Source organism: Opisthocomus hoazin, chromosome 30 (genome assembly GCF_030867145.1).
Source record: "Opisthocomus hoazin isolate bOpiHoa1 chromosome 30, bOpiHoa1.hap1, whole genome shotgun sequence".
NCBI classification, from domain to species: Eukaryota; Metazoa; Chordata; class Aves; order Opisthocomiformes; family Opisthocomidae; genus Opisthocomus; species Opisthocomus hoazin.
This window is the reverse complement of record NC_134443.1, coordinates 770,744-791,488: the sequence shown is the minus strand read 5'-3', so window position 1 is coordinate 791,488 and position 20,745 is coordinate 770,744. Positions and strand designations below refer to the sequence as shown.

Genomic DNA, 20,745 nt, shown 5'->3' with positions numbered 1-20,745 from the left:
TCCCCTGGTATAAAACTTGCCGTTTCCTGTAACGAGATGTGCTAAATGCTGCTCCTCTGCTTTGCTGGTGTGGGCCTGTCGGCACAGCTGCTGCCCCTAGGGCATCCCGCAGCCTCTTGCTTATTAGAAAGCCGCTGCGGGCTGTGGGAAAACTGCTCTGGGTTTTTGTCAGTCACCCGTTGGGGCTCCCCGGAGCCACTCCGGGCCCACGCGCTCTTCTTCACCACGTACGTGGGTGGGGAAAGTCTGTGAGATGCCTCGTGCTTGGTGCCTGCGTGCTCCAGAGCAGCTTTCCTGTGGGGCCCTGGGCGTGCGGTGGCTCTGGGTGCCCGTGCGTGGCGGCTGGGCCTCGTCACCCTCTGCAGCCGCGAGCTGGAGGAGAGGGTCCTGGTCCCAGAGCCCCGAGCTGCGCTCCTTGCCCCTTCCAGGGGGCACACGGTCCGTGGCTTCAGTCATCTGGTGTTGGCCTGCTCCCCGCTCTGCCTGGGCAGAGCGAGCTGGCGTCGCAGTTGCCAAGGAGGCTGCTTTTGGGGGGGCCCTGCTCCCCCGAAGCGCTCCCTGTCCTGCCCAGTTTTGATTCCTGCAGGATGGAGCTGGAGCATGCAGCCCGGTGCCGTGCAGACCTCGCTGGGGCAGCGCTTTCTTGATCAGCTTCCTCCTGCCAGGACCAGCTCCACTGCGGGAGCCTCGCCTGGAAAAAAATCCCCTCCTCGGGGGCAAAGCACTTCCCCACCCCCAAACCTGAGCGGGGGCTCCGGCCCGGTGGGCTCCCAGGCTGGGGTGAGGCAGGGGAGAGGCCCTCGCACCCCGCCAGCCCCCTGCCTCAGCCCCGCCGTGTCGCAAGTGCAGCGTGGTCTGGTTTTACCTTTTTTGCTGTGGGTTTTTTTTGTCGGGGGGTGTTTTTTTTTTTTTTTTTTTTTTTAAGGCTGTGTCTTTGCGGGCTATTTCGGGGCTGTTTGGCCTCTTGGGGTGCAGTGGGGCCCTCATGCAAAGCTGGGCCTTCGCCGTGGAAATATGCAAAGGCTGTGGGGGGGTCGGGGGGGGGCTGCTGCCGCTCCCTGGAAGCCGCAGCGCTCGGTACCGCCTGCCTCGGCACCGATAAACCGGGGGCTGCCTCTTCCGCTGCGGCCGGGGCTTTTCGCAGAAGCCGGCTTCGACTTCTCTGAACCTTTTGCGTAAATAAGGCGGGGGGGGGTGGGGGAATTAAAGCAGCCTCTGTGTATGGTGATGGGGGGGGGGCTCATTTGGGGTCCCCTGGGGACAGTGGGGGGGGGGGCTTTCCTCGCTGCCCTGCAGTGGGAGGGGGAGCACTGGGCAAGCAGAGCCCCCCCTCCTCTGCACCCCCCCTGTCCTCTGCACGCCGGGGAGGGCGGTCGAAAGCTCGCTTTGAGGCTGCTGGTGGCGGAGGGGGGGGCACATGCAAATACAGAAAATCCCCTGGCCAGGCAAAAAAACCCAATTTTTGCCCATTTCTGGCTCGGTGGCCCACGTCGCGCAGTGGGGCCTGGAGGGATCTTTTGTGTTATTTCTCATAACAGGAGTCCGAGCTGCTTTTGCCCCAGATGTGTCCCTTTGCTCTCCTGGGGGGTTTCAGGAGGTTGAGGGGGGGGGGTGGCTATTTGGTGGCTCCTCGTTGCAATCTGTCCCAGGGGGCACCCCCTTCTCTTCTACGCCCCCCCCCCCCCCCCCGTGGGGTGCTGCCCCCTCCCAGGGCTGCTGCCTTGGGGGGGGGTCGGTGCAGAGTTGGGTCAATGAGAGGAGCCCCTGGGAGCTGAGTAAGGGGGACTGGGTGGGGACAGGCCCCCCCCCCCCCCCCCCCCCAGGGGACAGGTCCTTGAAGCGGAGAGGCTGTGCGGGGATGGGGGCTTCCTGGAGCAGCACTGCCCATTCCCAGAAACAGCTCCGGGGTTATCGGGGGGCCACAGATTCCAGTTCCCTGGAATTGTCCCGGGGGGGGGGGGAGGGGGCTGCCAGGCGTGGGGGTGGATGACTCATTTGGGCTGAGATTAGCAATATTTGGTTGTGGGTTTCGATGGCGGGGGGGAGCTGGTGCACTGCTGTAATGAGCCTGTCGGGCCTCAGCTCCCTGGCTCCCATCTGCTCCCCGGGGTTCACCCAGGGCTCGGGCCCTGCTGCCCCCCCGCTGTGGCCCCTCTCGGGGTGCCGGGTGTCGGGGTGCACCCTTGGTTCCGCCCGCCCAGCAAAGCTCTGCCCAGCAACAAGGGCTGCTAATAGCATATGGGGAAGTCACGTGGGCCTCTTCCAGGAACCCGGTCGTCCGGTGCGCCCATCCCCCGCCCGGGCCCTGGGGTGACGCCAGGGTGGCAGCAGAGCCCCCCCCCCCCGGGCCCTGGGCAGGAGGGCGACCTGGTGAAGGCCTCCCTCTTCTTCCTCCTTGCCCAGATGCCTCAGTTTCCCCCGGTGTGAGGGGTGGGGGGGGGTGTGTTGAGGTGCGGGGCTGGAAATAGTGTGAGTGTGGGGTACGGGGGTCTTCAGGGGCCTTTAGGTAGCCCAGGACGTGGGGGCTGCGAGGCGTATAGGGTGTGTACACGGGTTGTGGGTGGGGGTCTGCAGCTACAGGTGGGGGGCATAGGGGTGGGTGGGGGTGTGAGTGCTTGCATGTCTGTCTATGTACTGATTTGGGGGGGGGGAGGGTTTGAGTGCGTGTGTGTGGGGCTGGCCCAGCTGCGGGGCGTGGGGTGCCATGGGGCTGGCGTGGGGTGCCATGGGGCTGGCGTGGGCCTCGCCTGGCGCCAGCGCGAGGTTGTGGCCGTGGGGCTGTGGCTGTGGACCTGCCCGGGCAGGAGCGGGCTGTGACTCAGGCAGGAATGTGCTGGCAGGACGCGGTGTTCCGGCAGCACCCAGCCCTGCGTCTGGCACGCGGTGCACAGCCCCGTGGGCAGCACCCCCTGCTTGGCCCAGCCCCGGGCCCCCCAGCCCTGACCCACGTGTCCCGTGGGGTGCCCAGGAGCCGTGCTGGGAACAGGCAGGATGCTGGGTCGTCCCCGAGCAGGACGGTGCACGCGTGATGCGTGGCCCATCCCGCTGTTTTCCTGCGGGAAGCAGATGGGACACCAAATTCATTTGCCCCCCCATAGCTGCCGTCCTCCCAAGGCGTCCTGCGGGCCAGGAGTGGCTGTGGGGTCCCGGGGGGCTACGGGCTGGGGCTGGCAGTGGGGGGTTGTGGGCGCAGAGCCGGGCCTGGACCACCACTGCGCGGCTGGGGTACGTGTCCCTGCACCTCGTCTGCTGGTGGGGGGCAGCCGAGGGACGGGGCACCGGGGACGCCCAGCCCTGGGTACCCCCTGCCCTGGGTCCCCTCCTGCCCGGCCTCTTACCGAGCTCCAAGTGCAGGGACAGGTGCTGCAGGAGTGCTTGGTGCTGGTTTTGAGATGGGGGGCACAGAGGGTGCTGGGGGTCTTCTTGGGGGGCAGGCACTGTGTGTGCCGTGCCTGGGTGCCCTGCGGCACGCGTGGGAGCACTGGGGGGACGTGGGGGTGGGGTGAGAGGGCATGGGGCACCAGGGAGCAGTGGGGCTGGAGACATGGGGGGGACCCGATGGTTTGGGATGTCTGGAGATGGGGGACGTGGGGGGACCCCATGGCCACGGACCCATGGTGAGGGGGCACACGGCACCCCACAGCCAGGTACCTGTGGGACAGGGGACACAGGGCACTCCACAGCCAGGCCTGGGAGGGGGGAGGTGCTGGGCTCAGGGCAGGGGGCCGCGCAGGGGGGCTGCGTTCATCCGCTTTGGTGTCTCCATGGCATCCCCGACCAAGCACTGCAGGGCACCGTGACAGCGAAGCCCCTGTGCCCACCTGGCACTCCCCCTGCGCCCACCCTGCACCCAGCCCCAAGCCTCATGCCCTGCACCTGGCCACACGGCCCCCTGAGCACCCCACACCCGGCCCGGGTGTCAGCAAAGCCAGGCAAAAGCCCCGTGGACCTCTCGAAGGCAGCGGGGACCAGGCACGCTGGCAAGTAGGAAAGCCCCGCATGGGCCTTGGGAAAGCCCGGCAAAAGCCACTCGGGACTCTGGAAGGCAGCACGGCCCCTTGCGGGCGTTGGTAAAGTCCGGTCAAAGCCATCACACGCCCCGGAACGAAGCAGGGCCCTGGCCGGACGTTGGTGAAAGTCCTGGAGCGCTCCGGAGAGAAGCAGGGCCCCTCGCAGGCCTTGGCAAACCCGGCAGAAGCTGTCTGACGCTGGAAGGCAGAAGAGCCCCACACAGGCATCGGCACCGTCCGGCAGGAGCTGTCGGGGATGCTGGAAGGCAGCATAGCCTCTTGCCAGCTTTGCAAAGCTCGGCAAAAGCCACGGGGAACACCTTTCATGATGCCTCCTGAGACCTTCCCTGGGCACCACAGCCCTCTTTCGTCTCTGTAGCGCTTTGGACTCCTCTTGCTCCCTCAGAACCATTCCTAATGCCTTTTTGGAGGCCCCGAGCCTGCATTTTGTCCTCTAGCTCTCTGGGATTCCTCCTTTCAGTCCCTCTTTGCCATTTAGGGCACCTTCGTTTGGCCCCTGCCCCCCGACGACGTCTGTACCGTGTTGGAATCCCCTTTAGAGTTCCTCCTTGTTGGCTCTGAGGTTTCTTTGGTCTCTCTGCCTCGCTCAAGACCCCACTGCTCTCTTTGCTGAGCTCTCAGATGTCTCCAGAGCCCGGTTTTAAGTCAGGAGGGCACTTTCACCCATTTTTTTCCTCAGAACCTGCCCTGAGTCTGTATCTGCTAACCAGGTCGGTCTTTTTGTCCTCTCATCTGTTTGTGAGGGCATCTGTACTGCCTTAAATTCACTTCTGAGTTCCTCATTGTGTCCCCGGGACTTCTTTGGTCTTTCAGACTCCTCGGGACCTCTCTGATCCCTGTGGTGACGTCTCCTCTTCTCTCAGAACCTTTTCTGAAGCCATCTTTGTGCTCCAGAGCAGTCTTCTTGTTTCTGTGGCTTCCAGTACGTTTCTGTTCAGTCCCTGATGCCCCAAAGATACCTCATCAGCTCAGATCTCCTCTTGGGCTTTTCAGAGCAGGCAAGAGCCTTCCCTTGCCTTCATAGTCCTCCTACGAGATGCATTTCTTGTATTTCCGTGCTTTTTGGGGTGTTTCCAATCCTTTGGGCCTCGTCTATTTTGTTAAAGGCGCTAGAGAGACCATCGAGGAGTCTCGGTGGCTCAGTCGGTGCTGATTTACAGTAAGTAGTTCACTTTGCCACCAGAGGCATGTTTGAGAAGGGATTCGTGTGGGATCCAGGTCTGCTTTGTCGCCCACTCCCATCCCGAGCGCAGCTCTGGTAGAAGTTTGGAAATACGTCTGCTCTTGCTAGAAATGAGTTGCGACCGCAAAGGGTTTGGTTTCTTCAGGAGGAACCTAAAGCAGGTGATTTCTGCTAATAACGTTGCCGTTGCGTTTAATGAACTGCTTTCCCGCACGGGTTAGTATGATCTTAAGCTGGTTTTAGCTATTTAAATGCAAGTTGGTGTTTCTCCTGGTACCGTTAAGTTTAACTGCCCACCCGGTCGCACGCCTGGTGTGACAAAGTCATACCAAAAGCGCAGGTCTCGGCTTCCGGCAAGGGCCCATCGCTCCCAGCACCTTCCACCGTGCGGCCTGCCCACTGCTCCGCACTCTTGGTGGTTTTATTTTAGGGCCATTTCAAATTTTCTGGCATTTCTGAGTTTACTGTAGAAGGAACCTTGCTTTTTTCGCTGGTTCTGTTGGATATTGTTAAAGTTGTTGACATCACCTTTTCCTGCAGGGCTGATGGTAAGGCCATCTAGCAGGGGTTGGGGTGAGCGTCCTGTACACCGCCGTATCCGGAGTTTCAGCATTTCTCAAGAAGGCAGCATACTGGGCATAGTGGTTTTCAGGGCACGGGACAGCTCGTTGCCTTTCCCGGTTGCCCGTAAGGCACCGTGCTGTCCCTGGAGCCTCTGCAGCCTGCAGTAGGCCCCTTCCAGGCTGTAAGGGTCTGAAATTCCCTCCGGTCAGCTGGTAGTGGAGCCCAGAGCCTGGGGCCATCCTGAGGAGCAGCCGACGCGGGGCTTCAGGGGTGCAAAGACAGGGCAAGGAGCTGTTGGGAAGGAGTGGGGTTTCTTCCCTGATGGTTCAGCAGAAGAGAGGGGGTTTCTAAAGCTTTGGAATGGTTGGGAAAGGGAGGTGGGTTCATCAGTTGTCCTCAGGTTGGTTTTGCAGTTGGATGCAGCTGTCGATGAGATCTGTTCTCTGCAACTAATATGATGCACGACAAAGTTATTGAATCATAGAATCATTAAGGTTGGAAAAGACCTCTAAGATCATCCAACACCCCCATGCCTGCTAAACCATGTCCTGAAGTGCCACATCTACACGTTGTTTGAACACCGCCAGGAATGGTGGTGACTCCCCCACTGCCCTGGGCAGCCTGTTCCAATGCTTGAGCATTCTTTCAGTAAAGAAATTTTTCCTAATATCCAATCTGAACCTCCCCTGACGCAGCTTGAGGGCATTGCTACTCAGAGGCATCAACAAGGAGCTTGTGTCCATCGCAGATTTCTGGCACCATCTTTCCTGGAGTTTCTCAAAGACGGGTACGTACATTATCCCTGCTCGGAACGGTCTCTGTCCAGGAGTCTTTCTGTCACCGCAGTCCCTGGGCAAGCCAGCCGTCTCTGGTTATCCCCGTTTTGCTTTTTTTCCGTAACCGTCCGATGAGGCTGCTTTAGTATCAGCCATGGCAGTTACGCCATGGGGTTGCCACGTTCAGAGCTCTTGCAACGCGAGGTAAGAGTTGAACCTCAGGCTGAAAGCAGAATAAGAATCCAAAAGGCGGAAGGAAAACCAATGTCCCAAGAATCAGAAATTCAGAAAAGGATAGAGAGAACGGTAATAAAACTTCCCTTCGGTGCAACACCTGAACATATACAGGATCTTTTCCTTCCTTCCTTCCAAGCTTACAAATTCCTCATAGGAAGTTAGCCTGTGTCAAAAATTAGAATAAGCTTTTCTTATTTTTTTTTTCCCTTTTGCTTCTGTGACGACACTGTGTGTCCTGCTGTAAGGCTCTTGGAGGTGTGGAGGAGCTCCCTGCAGCACACCCTGGTTCTTGGAAAGCTGATAAATTCAAGGACTTGGCTTCTTTGAAGATGAGCTACATTGCAGGGGTTACGTTGGTGCTTTTGTGTTTTGAGTCTGTCCCAAAGCCAACGGGACGTGCTCAGATGATAAATCAGATGCAGGCAAAGACCGTGGGGCAGACTTGGTCTGTGCTTCACTCTTACATGTTTTGGGGCACTTGTGCTGAAATGTGGTTTTACAAGAAGCTGCGTGGTGCACAGGGTGCTGTAACTAGTCCTGTGCCTGTCGCAACCCGTCCAACTGGATCCACATCAGGGGCAAGCAGCAGAAATCCACCTGTTTCTTTCCCATTGGTGCCTGATCTCCAGCATAGGGAAAGTTTTCATGGGAAGGCAGGGAGAAAGCTGCAAAGAAATCACAGATATGACCCAGAAGAGCCTAAGACTCCTGCTGCTGGAGGGCTAGGCAGGTGCTGGCTCATGGACAGACTCCAAGACGCTGGGGAACGAGAGAAACAACATGTAGCAAAAAGTCTTACGAGAGGAAGATCGGCCAAAACCCCTTTTCTGTGGGTGGCGAAAAAAGCAGCCGATGCTGACAGCCACCCAGGAGGAGCAGAGTCTCCCAAGGGAGCGGAGGAGGGATCTCAGAGGGGTTGCATGAAGCAGAGCCCTTATGGGGCTGTGGTTTCCAGGGTCAGAGCGAGCCATGAATCCTCTATGAAGTGAGAGGCGGGGAAAAAAAGTGCATTCAGGCACAGTCGTTATGGCAACACAGAGGCTTCTGGTTAGCGGGACTTGTTTCTTTGCAGCACCATCATCATCACAAGAACAATAATGAAAGCCATTTCCTTCCTCTTTTTCTCCCTGTGCAATGGACGTCACCATCGGTCTCTGCCGGAAGGTCACCACGTGTTGGACCCCGAGCCGGGGATGGCAAGGAACAGAGCTCTGCTCCTCCTGGGTGAGTGCGGCAAAGGGGGCCGGTGGGGAGCACGGCGGGGTCTGGCGCTTGCTGTCATGGAATCATAGAAGGGTTTGGGTTGGGAGGGACCTTGAGGATCGTCTTGTTCCAACCCCTGCCATGGCAGGGACATCTTCCACCAGCCCAGGGTGCTCCCACCCCATCCAACCTGGCCTTGGACACTGCCAGGGAGGGGGCAGCCACAGCTTCTCTGGGCAGCCTGGGCCAGGGCCTCAGCACCCTCAGAATGAAGAATTTCTTCCTTGTATCTAATCTAAATCTCCCCTCTCTCAGTTTAAAGCCATCACCCCTTGTCCCATCACTCCCTCCCCTTGTCCCAGCCCCTCTCCAGCTCTCTCGCAGCCCCTCCAGGCCCTGGCAGCTGCTCTGAGGTCTCCCCGCAGCCTTCTCCTCCCCAGGCTGAGCAGCCCCAGCTCTCCCAGCCTTTCCTCCCAGCAGAGGGGTCCCAGCCCTCGGGTCACTGCTGGGGCCTCCTCCGGCCCCGCTCCCACAGCTCCAGGTCTGTCCTGTGCTGAGGGCTCCAGAGCTGGGTGCAGGACCCCCGGGGGGTCTCAGCAGAGTGGGGCAGGGGGGCAGAATCCCCCCCCTTGCCCTGTGCCCACGCTGCTGGGGATGCAGCCCAGGGCATGGCTGCCCTTCAGGGCTGCCAGCAGACACTGCCGGGTCGTGTTGAGTCTCTTGTCATCCAGCACCCCCAGGTCCTTCTCCTCAGGGCTGCTCTCAGTCCATTTTCTACCCAGCCTGGATCTGTGGTTGGGATTTCCCCAACCCCTGGGCAGGACCTTGCGCTTGGCCTTGTTGAACTTCAGGAGGTTCACACAGGCCCAGCTCTCCAGCCTGTGCAGGCCCCTCGGGATGCCATCCCTTCCCTCCAGCATGTCGACCACACCTTGCAGCTTGGTGTCATCGGCAAATTGCTGAGGGTGCCCTCATCCCACAGTCCATGTCGCTGCTCTCCACTTGGACATAGAGCCATTGACCGCAACTCTCTGTGTGTCCACCCAGCCCGTTCCTTGTCCACCACGTGCCCCATCCATCAGTCCGTGTCTCGCCAATTCAGATGAGTATGTCATGTGTAACAGTGTCCAATGCTTTGCTTGAGTCTAGGTAGAAGACATCAGTTGCTCCTCCCTTATCCACCAACGCAGTAACCCCATCGTAGAAGGCCACCACATTTGTCAGGCACGATTTGCCCTTAGTGAAGCCATGCTGGCTGTCACCAGTCACCTCCTTATTTTCCATGTACATTAGCATAGTTTACAGGAGGATCTGCTCCATGACCTTGCTGGGCACAGGGGTGAGACTGACTGGCCTGTAGTTCCCTGGGTCTTCCTTTGTTCCCTTTTTAAAGATGGGGGTGATGTTTCCCCTTTTCCAGTCAGTGGGAACTTCACCGGACTGCCACGACTTCTCAAATGTGATGGATAGCAGCTTAGCAACTTTGTCTGCTGGTTCCCCATGACAGCCCGTGTGTGTGCCAGGAGGTAACGTGTCCCCAGAGAGCCCTGGTGAGCTTCAGGGGCTGGAGGACAGAGTCTCCATCTCCAGCAGAAGCTCTGCTGGGCACTTGCCCCCTGTACCTCTTTGGTGCATGTCTGGGTGCGGTTTTGCTCTGCCCAAGGAAGGGGAGATTTTCTTTTGTCCTGCCAGGCTGAGGAGATTTGGATGGAGCAGTGGTCATCCCTGTCGCAGTGTAGGCTCAGGGCTTCCTCCTTGGGGTGGTTTCATTTGTCGAGGAGGAAGGAAACTGGGGGGCCAGCAAGGCTGGTGGGTATAAGTGTGGTGAGGCTGGGTATGGCACGCTCTGAGGTGGTGGGGAGTTGCTGGTGGCTTTCTTGGGGACCTGGCAGGCCTTGCCAAACCCACTTCCCCCCAGGATGGCTCATTGCCAAGGCCAGCATCACTCCTCTCTGTGCCAAGGACACTGCAGGAGACCTGGCAGGCATGTCCCAGGGGTGCTCATCCCTTCTTCCTTTCCTCCTCCCAGTTCAAGTCCTTGTCCTTGCTGGTGAGTCTCTTTGCTTGCAGACTGATAGCCCTTGGGGCCCTGGACAGTCCTTGCTGAACAAGGCAACAGGCCCTGGTGTGCCCTCAGGCGGCAGCAGGGCACGGTGTGGCTCTGCTGTCCCTCCACATGCTGGCTGGCTCAAAAGATGCCAGGCAGCACCGGGCACCAGCCCTGCCGCCCCTCAGAAAGGTTAGACAGCCCCTCAAAACGCCACCGGTGCCCCAGAAACCCCAGTGAGCCTTGGGGTTCTGCCCTCTTCCCCCATCCCAGCCTACGTGCTCAGGGTTGAGGACTCCCCACCGTGCATGCGTTGCCCTGATCTCCACTCTGTCCCGCTCCTCCCTCCTGCCTGGACCTTCGCGGCTTTGCTGTGGACCTGCTCGTCCTGCCCTGGGGCAAATGCAGCTCCGGTGTGGTTAACGAAGGCAATGCTGTTGGCTTTGGGATGCTGCAAGCTGGGCTATGGGGGCTTTTTGCCTCCCCTTCTCTGCAAAATGCGTCCCTCTTCCCAGGGCCCCTTTCAGCTGCTGCTCTCGGGGTCTGTTGCAGTCAGGCTGATCCTCCAGGTCCTGTCGTGCACGGTGTTCAAGGGGGACATGCAGTGCTGGGGATGGGATGGGTGGGGTGGGGTGGGGTGGGGTGGGATGGGATGGGATAGGGGAGCACAGCTTCAGCGCGGTGTTGCAGAGATGGAGCTGGCATCACCGCGCCGTACGCCTCGGCAGAGCAGCGTTCCATCTCCCGACCTGAGACACGCTGCAGGGGCCGGTGTCACCGCTCCTGTTCCTCGCTAACTAAAAGGCAGTCTTGGGTTTTCTACATTTCCACTGAAGGTAAGAAATTCCTCTGTCTTTGGGCCCTCTGTCTTCCCAGGGTCTCATCTGGTGGGAGCTGCAGGACAGCGAGGATGAGGGGGTCTGTATGGCGTCTGAGCTGGGTCTGTGCTACCAACGCCGGCACCTGCCCGGTCACAACGCCCAGCCTGGCTTGGGGACAGTCCCCGCGCCCATTTCAGGCTCTTGGCCCTGCACAGCCTTGGTGGGGTGGGATGGCTGTCCCTTCCCTCCTGCAGCTTTCAAGGTGATGCCGCCCCAGACGGTCCATCTGACAAGATGTGCCCCGTCTCCCCTCTCTCACGCCGTGTCCATCACTCCCCACTCCATCTGTCTCCCCCCATCCATGTCTGTCTCCCCGTTCCGTCCCCCTCCACCTGTCTCTTTGTCCCCCAGATGATTTCTGCTGAAACACACCCCATGCCAGTTTCCCTCCCACGTGAGTTTTCTTCCCACGTGCCCCCACTCCCCCCTCCACCCCCTCTCCAGTTCGACACCAGGGTGCACAGAAAGCTGGAGGGGACACAGCTGGGACAGCTGACCCTGGCTGACCGAAGGGATGTTCCACACCACACGACGTCGTGCTCAGCAATAAAACTGGGGGGAGGTGGGCAGGGGGGCCACTGCTCAGGGACTGGCTGGACGTCAGGCGGTTGGTGCTGGGCGATAGTTTTCATTTGCATCACTTGTCTCTCCTGGGTTTTATTTTTCTCTGGTTTTTTTTTTTCCCCTCTTTTCCTTACAGTTTGTTGCTGTTTCTTTTTAATTATTAAACTGTTTCTATCTCAACCCACCAGTTTTCTCACTTTTGCCCTTCCGATTCTCTCCCCCATCCCGCTGGGGGGGAGAGCGAGCGAGCGGCTGTGTGGTGCGTAGCTGCCGGCTGGGGTTAAGCTGCGACACAAGGTTGGTTGCAAGCCCTGCCTGGCGACTGCTTTCGGCTCTCCATGTTGTTCCCACCATCTTGACGGGCCATCCTTGTTCCTCACTGCTGCTTTGTAGTGCTGTTTGTTCCGTAAGCAGCAGAGCAAACATACCCTGTCTCCCGACCTCTGGGAAGCAACTCTGCCAAAGACGAAGAGTGAAACAGCCATGGCACAATCTGCAGTGATTCTGCGTCCCGAGGGACCTGGCAGACCCCTTTCTCTCACCTCTTGCTCTGTCCAGCTAGGCTGCAAGGTACGGTTGTTGCAGAAACCGCTGCCCCCTGTGACTCCTTCCCAGGTTGTTGGCTTGGCCTTGTGAATAGTACAGGCTGGGGCGGACCTGCTGGAGAGCAGCTCTGTGGAGAGGGACTGGGAGTGCTGGGGGACGACAGGGTGACCCTGAGCCAGCAGCGTGCCCTGGGTGCCCAGAAGGCCGATGGGATCCTGGGGTGCATCACGAGGAACGTGGGCAGCAGGTCAGGGAGGTTCTCCTCCCCCTCTGCTCTGCCCTGGGGAGGCCCCATCTGCAGTGCTGGGTCCAGTGCTGGGCTCCCCAGTTCAAGAAAGATGAGGAGCTACTGGAGAGAGTCCAGCGCAGGGCTGCGAGGATGAGGAGGGGCCTGGAGCATCTCTGCTCTGAGGAGAGGCTGAGGGAGCTGGGCTTGTTCAGCCTGGAGAAGAGAAGGCTGCGAGGGGACCTTAGAAATACCGATCAATATCTGCAGGGGGGGGTCAGGAGGACGGGGCCAGGCTCTTTCCAGTGGTGCCCAGCGACAGGACAAGGGGCAACGGGCACAAACTGGAGCAGAGGAAGCTCCAGCTGAAGCCGAGGAAGAACTTCTTCCCTCTGAGGGTGCCGGAGCCCTGGGCCAGGCTGCCCAGAGGGTTGGGGAGTCTCCTCTGGAGATATTCCAACCCCCCTGGCCGCGGTGCTGTGCAGCCTGCTCTGGGTGACCCTGCTTGGGCAGGGGGTTGGGCTGGGGGATCCCCAGAGGGCCCTCCCAACCCCCCCCATGCTGGGATTCTGTGACAGGCTGCTGAGGTCATCGACTCAGCAGAGGACGCGGACACCTGGAGAGCTTTACCCTGAGTCATTCTTTTCCCCTTTGGGCAGCAGCCTTTCCTCAAGGGCAAGGGGCTGGGACGAGAACAGGCTCCCGCATGCTCCGACTCCGATCTGTCCCCTGGGGACGCGGCGCAGCGCGAGCAGAGGGACTCTGCACCTTCTGTGGCTCTTCACAAAGGAACCGTGCTCTGGTTTTAGCAGAAGAAGGCGTCAGTCCCAGGCAGACGCGTACCCCTGCGCGCAGATATTTGTCTTGCTTGTTCAAGTAGAGGCGCATTTCTTGCCTTGCAGTCTTGATGCCAAAACAATCAGGGGTTCGAGCTGCCAAAGCCTTTTGACGTCAAAGCAAGATGACAGCTAGATTTCTCCCAGTGCTGCATCTCAGCTGTGCTGCTGGCCGAAAATGGCTTGCAGGCCAGAGGACATTAGAGGTGGCTGAATTAAAGAAACCAGGTGTTGCAGTGTTTGTTTTAAAGCGGTGAATTAGGCAGCCAAAGGAACCGAGCTGCTCACCCGGCGCGCCGGCAGAACAGCCCGCCCAGCCTGCCCGGTACTGCGTGTTGCAGGCTGCTGGGATGCTCGCTGGCAGGAGCGGCAAGGAGCGCAGAGCTACGCTCCTGCCCAGAGCTGGGACAGAACCTCCCGTGCTCCGTGGTTGTCTGCTGAGGACATCACGTACACCAGCGTACCTCTTTGTTTTCCCTGCTTCGTGCCTAATTACTTTGCAGGGTGGTAACGGCGTGCAGCGTCCCTTACCCAAGTGTCAAGCCCTGCGCAGGAAGCCTCGTGCGCGTGCAGGATTGGGAGAGCGGAGCACGGGCCGCGGCGAGGAAAGGTGCAAAGCCCACAGCAAAGCCCAAGGCTCGCCCGCCCATCGCCCATCTGCGGGTCGGCTTGTTGGACGTGCTGCTGCGGGGCTGCCCCTCGCGCCTGGAGCAGCTTTCAGTCGCTTCTCGCCTGCTCTCGGGGTGCCAGCTGGGTTGGCTGATTTTTTAAAACCCTCTCCGGCAGCTACGGGCTTGCTGCCGTCCTGCGCTTGGCCCTGGTGCCGCCGGCAGATGGGTACAGCGATCCCCGGGGCCTTGCTCTGGGGGAAACCCAACGCGCTCCGGGGGTTCCCCGTGCTGCTCCCTCTCCCTCGGTAACGGGGTGGGGGGTGCAGGCGGAAACCACGAATTTGACTGAATTTCGAAGCAGCTGAACGCGAAGGACCGGAACGTTCGAGCTGCTCAGGTGCTTCTGGGTGCGGAGGATACGGGCGCTGCGAGGGGAGGGGGCAGAGGGGTCTGCACCCCCCACCCCCGTCTGGGATGCTGTGAGGGGAAGGGGGTCCACACCCCGGCTCGGGGTGCTGCGAGGGGAGGGAGCAGAGGGGTTCGCACCCCACACCCTGGTCCCGGACGCTGCAAGGGGAAGGGGAAAGGGAAGAGGAAGAGGGGTTAACACCCCCCACCCCGATCCGGGATGCTGTGAGGGGAAGGGGGTCAGCACCCTCCACCCCGGTTAGGAACGCTGTGAGGGGAAGGGGAAGGGGAAGGGAAAGGGGGGTCTTCACCCCGCACCCTGGTCCGGGACGCTGTGAGGGGAAGTGGGTCTGCACTCTGCACCCCGGCTCAGAGCGCTGTGACGGGAAGGGGAAGGAGAATGGGGGTCCGTACCCCCCCACTCTGGTCCGGGACGCTGTGAGGGGAAAGGGAAGGGGAAGGGGAAGGGGAATGGGGGTCTTCACCCCGCACCCCGTTCCGGGACGCCGCGGGCAGGGCCGGGGAGCTGCGGGAGCGAGGCTGGGGGCGGGTCCCCGCGGCAGCACTGCCACCCCGCGGCCGGGGGCCGGTACTGCAGCCCGAGCCCCGCGCATGCGCGGAGGGGCCGCCCTCTCCCCACGCTGCCGCCCGCCGGGAACGCGAACGGCGCCGCCCCGAGGCCGAAGCGCGCCCCTGCGACCCGGCGTCCGCGCAGCCCCCGGCCCCTCCCGCGCATGCGCGATGCCGCGGGCGGGATGGCGGCACCGGAGGCCTGCGCGAACCGTGTGAGGCCGACAAGGCCAAGGTCCTGCCCGCGGGTCGGGGCAGCCGCAGCCCTTTCTGACAGGGGAAAAGAGGAAGACCCGGGGATCTACGGGCCCGTCAGCCTCACTGCTGTGCCCGGCGAGATTGTCACTGAAAATCCGGGGATAAAACCTCATGACACCTGATAGCCAGGCAGGCGTTCTTCATTGCAGCGCCGGAGGCACAGGGGATGACTCCACCGAACGGGCACACCCAATGCCTTTTTCATGTGGTTTATATAGACCAAAAATATGTATATTTATTTTATTTATCCATGTTCATTATTATTCTCTTTGATGATTGGTGCAAATTTGCTCGCTTCACATGTAAATGATTGCGCAGGCTCAGTCGTCCTCTTCTGTTCTTCTCTTTTCAGTAGGTGGTGTTACTCGGGCAGGTGGTCTGTGGGTCGGTGGTCGCGATCTCCCCGTGCCGGAATGACCTTTTACCCACCCGGCTCGCAATGTTGGCAGTCCTGGTCAGTTTTCTCACTTCACTACACGAAACCACGCTCCGTCATCCTCTTTTGACGGAAACGCATTGTCTGTTGTTTTCAAGGACGTCTGTAATCCCTGTGATGATGCCTCTTGTTCTATCAGAACGTTTTCCGAAGCCATCATGTGCTCCAGAGTGGTCCTTTTGTTTTCTTATTAGAATAATAAATTTCAAACAGTTTCTGTTTCGTATCTGGAGGAAAGTCAGTGTCACTCCAGTCTTCAAAAAGGGCAAGAAGGAGGACCCAGGGAACTACAGGCCGGTCAGCCTCACCTCCACCCCGGGAAAGATGATGGCAAGGCTCATTCTGGATGTCATCTCTAAGCAAGTGGAGGAAAAGAAGGTTATCAGGAGTAGTCTATATGGATTCACCAAGGGGAAATCATACTTGACCAGTCTGATAGCCTTCTATGATGGCATGACTGGCTGAATAGATGAGGGGAGAGCTGTGGATATTGTCTACCTCGACTTCTTGTAACGAGGCCATTACATTTGACTCTCTTTGGGGTTGCCATAGAGCCTCCTTGCCTCACCGCTGCAGCCCTGCAGAGTCTTCAGTCCGGGAGTCATTCTTCTTGTTGAGATTTCTCTGTCATCTTTGAGTCACCTTGCTTGTAGTTTTCTGTGCACTGTTGGTCTCCATATGTGTGTTTGTCTTGGAGCTGCTCTGCCCGGGGTTGTAGAGCCAGGAGTTCACAGGAGTCTACGGTTACTATGTTGAAATGCCTAGACTGTTCAGGCAAAGATTGTACAGTCGTCTCCAATTGAGTAGCCGTTGGCAAGCTGCGTGGACAGTCATTTCAACAGTGCTTTGTGGAGATGATTGGAGCTGCCTGGGAGGGGCTGTTCAGCAGTAGTAAAGCAGATTGAATCTCAAAGGTGTTAAGGTTGTGTATGTGGAGTTTAAAGTTTTGGGTTTTTTTTTTTTTTTTAAAGTGTCAGGCTGTAGTTGGACTCTGGAGGGTATTCCTAAATGGAAACAAGACCTCTGGATTTGTTAAGCCACTGCTCAGCATTTGGGTGACTTGTTTGATTTTGCTTGTGCAGATGAAGAGGGACGAGCCAATTGTGACAGAGGAGAGGAGAGCAGAGCACTGTAAGAAGGTGGGTTGGTGTGCGGTGTTAGAGGGAAGATGCGACTGGTGGCTGTACAACTAGCTTATAGGCTTTGGTTTATTTTTATTTTGAAGGTGCGAAGCAATGAGCGAAGCAGGGTATCGGCACCGGAGGTGACTCAGACAGGGTGAGCAATGACTAGTGGGCTGAAGTAGCAGTTATTTTTCAGGTGTTGTGTTGTTGGTGAAGTTATCAGCATCCCTTGCTGTCTGTGTTTTACAGGTGGTACCCGAGTATCAGTGTGGCAACCTGTAAATGGCAGAGGCAGGGCAGGCAAGTGGCTAACGTAAAGGAGCCGGAGATGGGAATCGGTGTGGGCAGGCTACGGTTTTGGGCAGTATCTCACAGCATGTGCCTTTTGCTTTGTTTTTTTCAGGTGTCGCACGCAGCCTCAGAGGGGCAAGGCCACATGCTGATGAGCGGTCTGAGGAGGTGAGGCAGTTGTTGGCCACGTCCGTGACTAATAGCAAAGTATTAGATGGCAACTCAGTTAAGCATTTACCTTTGGTTTTGCAGGTGCTGTGCGGGCTGGAATTGGATGAGCATTTGAGGTGAGCTGGGGCAGTAGCAGGGAGGAGCATGGGGCTAGTGATTTCTCAGGTGCAATAGTGATCTGGTGTCCCTTGGAATCTCAGGTGCTCCAAGTGATGGCAGCTGCAGCGTCTGACTTTGGAGTCGGTGCAGAGCAGGTGGGTGGAATGCCATGGTGCTTTTGAGGAGTTGGGTGTAGTGGAAGGAGGTGGCATTGACCGGTGTGATGCTGACTGCCAACACTGTTTTGTCTTTTGTTTTTTTTTCGTTGCAGATGATGAAGAGGAACCTGGTGACTGCACGAAAATCCCAGTTAGCCAATGTGCTTTTTTTTCGTTGAGGATGGATTCAGTCTCCCAGCCCTCTGAAAGCTAAGTTGAGGGACCAGGGCTAGGGAGCCCTTTCAGCTGTTTTTCTGCTGTTGGCTATTTCAGAACATGTCTAGCACACCACAATTACATTATTTTTAAAACCCATTTCGAGGAAAGACAAGGTAGATAAAACATTCATGTGTTATTAACATACAGGCTTAGTTCCACCATAGTTGTCGGACTTCAGGATTATGTCACCACCTGTGCATCATCCGTTTAGCAGTGATGCAATCTCACTAACCTAATATCTCAAAACAGTTGATCTTGCTTGTAGGGTTTCTGGAGAAACAGGGACATATTGTGAGCAACCGAGACACTCTGAATATGGACTCGATCAGTTTGTAGTAGTACAGGCTTCAAGCAGCACAGGCCTCATATATGCTTTCTTGCAGCCCCTCCAGGCACTGGCAGCTGCTCTAAGGTCTCCCCGCAGCCTTCTGTGCTCCAGCCCCAGCTCTTCCAGCCTCTCCTCACAGCAGAGGGGTTCCAGCCCTCTGATTTTTGTGGCCCTGCTCTGAATGTTGGTGTCATATATTGTTAGTCTTCACAGCCTACATACTGTAATATGCTAATACTGCGATAAATGAGATGTTCCCTGTTGACCCATAAAAAAACCAACCCCAAACCACCCTAGAAAGCACTACAAGCTGATCTTCTATGAACTCAAAGAGAAATTTGTATGGGACTGTATGAAAATTTAGGCTGATTTTATCCTAAATAAAATTTGGCATTTTTTAAACCCTTGAATTTGTGTGCTTTGAATTGCATTTTTATACTTCAATTTATTTAAGCCTAGGAACCTCTTTTCGTATCCATATATGTGTATTTTCACAAAGGCACCTGTAGGCTTCCCAGTCTGGTGTCTTGGTATTTATTCCTAGAAATTTAACGGTGTTTTCTTACCATATATAAAAATGATTTCGGTTAAGAATCCTGTCAAAAAAAGGAGGGCAGAAATAGGAATACATACATTCCTTTAACTTTGCCTTTCTCCCAGAGGATTCTTAGCTCTGTGTCACGTAGCCTCACCTAACAGCAGTGTGCTGAAAATTACACGCATTCTCTTTTCATGCTGTATCATCAATGTCAGTATTGTGTCCTCATCTATTCTGCAGTTTGTGGAGTTCACATTCCTGCCAGACTGCCAAAAAAATGACATTGCAATAGTTACTTTGATGTCTCATCACAATATGCACTTTATTACATACTTAACTGATGTTTTTATTCTATACCGTTCTGCGTAATAAAGTGTTGCAGAACTCTCTGGATATTGACACCTTAGGAGAAGAGAATGTATCATGGAGAGTGGACCTTGTGCTATAACTTAAAGATTATTATTTTAGGTTTTTTTTGTAGCAATGTATACTTGACTAGACTGAGATGCTTTCTTCTTCCACTCCTCAGGTCCTGAAGAAGGCTTTTGTATGATGTGCTCGATGGAAACTCACGTTAATCAGGTCCTGTGTTGCTCTCACAATGCCACCAGACCTACATCTGTTATCAATGCCCCTAAAGGTAAGTAATTTCAGGTGGTTTTATGTCTTGGTATTTTTTAATTTTTCAAAGAATTATTTGATGCATGTAAATGATTTTGATACTTTAAAGAAGAGAGGTTTTAGAAACATGAGCTTTCTTTCATGTTATTTGAGATAAATATAATAACCTTGTTATTTATTAGGAATAGGAAAATGTTTCAATTTTAGCTGTCGGGAGGATGCACATGACTTCTTACACTTCACTGTGGATGCTTTGCAGAACGCTTGCTTGAATGGAAGCACCAACTAAGCACACACAATTCAACTTTTAAATGTTCTCTAGCCCCTGTTATTTCTTTATTTACTATTGTAAATGAAAATCTATGATGTCCTTGGTTTTCATAAAAACTGTTTGAAGAGTTAACTCTGTGCCTTAAATCTTCTGAGGTCAGATTATAATTTATTTCCAGATTGGACAGAAATCTTCTGAGAATTATGCCCTTCTGGAAACTACAGTGATGGAAGCGCTGTTTGCTGATGAAGAATCCAGGGAAGTTTCTTCCCAACTTTTAGCTCTGAGGTCGCGAATCTTTTTACTCCACCAGATTCTGAAACCATTTCTACCAAAGAAAAAGTTTCTGAAAGTATTATAACAAAAGCTGATAATGCACATCCCAACATCATTGTTCAGCACAAGGTCAGGAAAAAAAAATCAATAACATACAATAGAAAGAAACCTGATTTGGTATGTTTTTAATTTGATGTGTTGCATATCAGAAGCCCTGTCAGGTGACTGGAAATTAACTTGACTGGTCAATACAGTAGACAGCTCCCTTTTGTATTGGCTTTCTTTCTCATCTTGTATGCATCAAAAAGCTCAAAAAATTAAAGGTAAGAAAAAGTCTTGAAAGGCAAAAATAAAAAGGCGATAGTTATGAAAGAGATAAACCTAAGCAAATATGCAATAGATGAGTTTCAGGAGTATATAACATCTTGGCACGTTTGACTAAGGAAAAGCAGAAGGTGGCTGACAAACTCGGGCTGCAGCACGCAGATTCCCTCTCCATGTTTTTTGAGTTTCTCGGTCCTTGAAATGAGAACTGAGAGTTTCACACATGCATCAAGGGCCACAACCTGTTTTCTACCTTGCCTGTTTCCTTCAGACTTTACGAGCTCGATTTCTCTGTGCTCCACTTTGACAGTGACAGTCGCGCAAGTAAGAGAGAGAAGAAACTCATCAGGAAACTCAAAGACTTCCTCGAATACTTCTACCCTCGTTTCCAGTAGAAAAAAGAATCCTGTCCTCCAGGCAGCCATTTGTGTAAGCAATACACACAAAACTCCCTAAAAATGTCCCCCAGAACTGGACGAACTGATGTCTGCTCCCCTCCAACAAACGCTGTCAAAGGATTGGGGCTCCCCTCGGGTCACGCCGCCCCTGCTGCTGCTTGAAAGCCCTCTGCCAGATGCCACGCTGTCCTGGGTTTGGCCAGGACAGGGTTAATTTTCACCGGACTCCAGGAAGGGGCACAGCCGGGGGGGTGGGGGCTGACCCCCCCTGGCCAAACAGAGCCCGGTGTTCCATACCCTGTGACGTCATGCTGGGTTCCGGGGGGGGGGGGGGGGGGGGGGCGGGGCGGCGCCGGTCCTGGCCGGGAGAGAGGGTCTGTTGTGCGAGTTTGTGTCGTGTTTTCTCCTTATCTGTATCGGTGTTGTTCCTGTTCCCTCTGTTTGCTGTTCTGTTAAACTGCCCTTATCCCGACCCACCAGTTTTCTGCCTCTTTCCATTCTCCTCTGCACCGCAGCGGGGGGAGGGGCAGCCGCGTGGTGCTTTTGTTGC

At 56.2% G+C, this 20,745-nt stretch overlaps 1 protein-coding gene across 8 annotated transcripts; it reads left to right on the top strand.

Moving 5' to 3' along the window:
• Positions 1 to 3,753: 3,753 nt before the first annotated feature.
• Positions 3,754 to 20,493, top strand: LOC142364931 (uncharacterized). Of its 8 annotated transcripts, XM_075445203.1 has the most exons (13): positions 3,754 to 6,565; positions 7,956 to 8,015; positions 10,732 to 10,877; positions 11,274 to 12,056; positions 15,294 to 15,395; positions 16,460 to 16,516; positions 16,603 to 16,655; positions 16,751 to 16,801; positions 16,905 to 16,960; positions 17,045 to 17,079; positions 17,164 to 17,217; positions 17,334 to 18,945; positions 19,376 to 20,493. In XM_075445203.1, the coding sequence occupies exons 1-4, from the start codon at positions 6,408 to 6,410 to the stop codon at positions 11,285 to 11,287; spliced, it is 378 nt and encodes a 125-aa protein (XP_075301318.1). In that variant the 5' UTR covers positions 3,754 to 6,407; the 3' UTR covers positions 11,288 to 12,056; positions 15,294 to 15,395; positions 16,460 to 16,516; positions 16,603 to 16,655; positions 16,751 to 16,801; positions 16,905 to 16,960; positions 17,045 to 17,079; positions 17,164 to 17,217; positions 17,334 to 18,945; positions 19,376 to 20,493. The 8 variants fall into 8 exon arrangements, 7 of the variants coding, with proteins under 7 accessions (XP_075301318.1, XP_075301316.1, XP_075301313.1 ...); XM_075445201.1 differs by lacking the exon at positions 10,732 to 10,877 and having other exon boundaries at positions 10,918 to 12,056; XM_075445198.1 differs by having other exon boundaries at positions 10,732 to 12,056.
• The last annotated feature ends 252 nt before the right edge of the window (positions 20,494 to 20,745 follow it).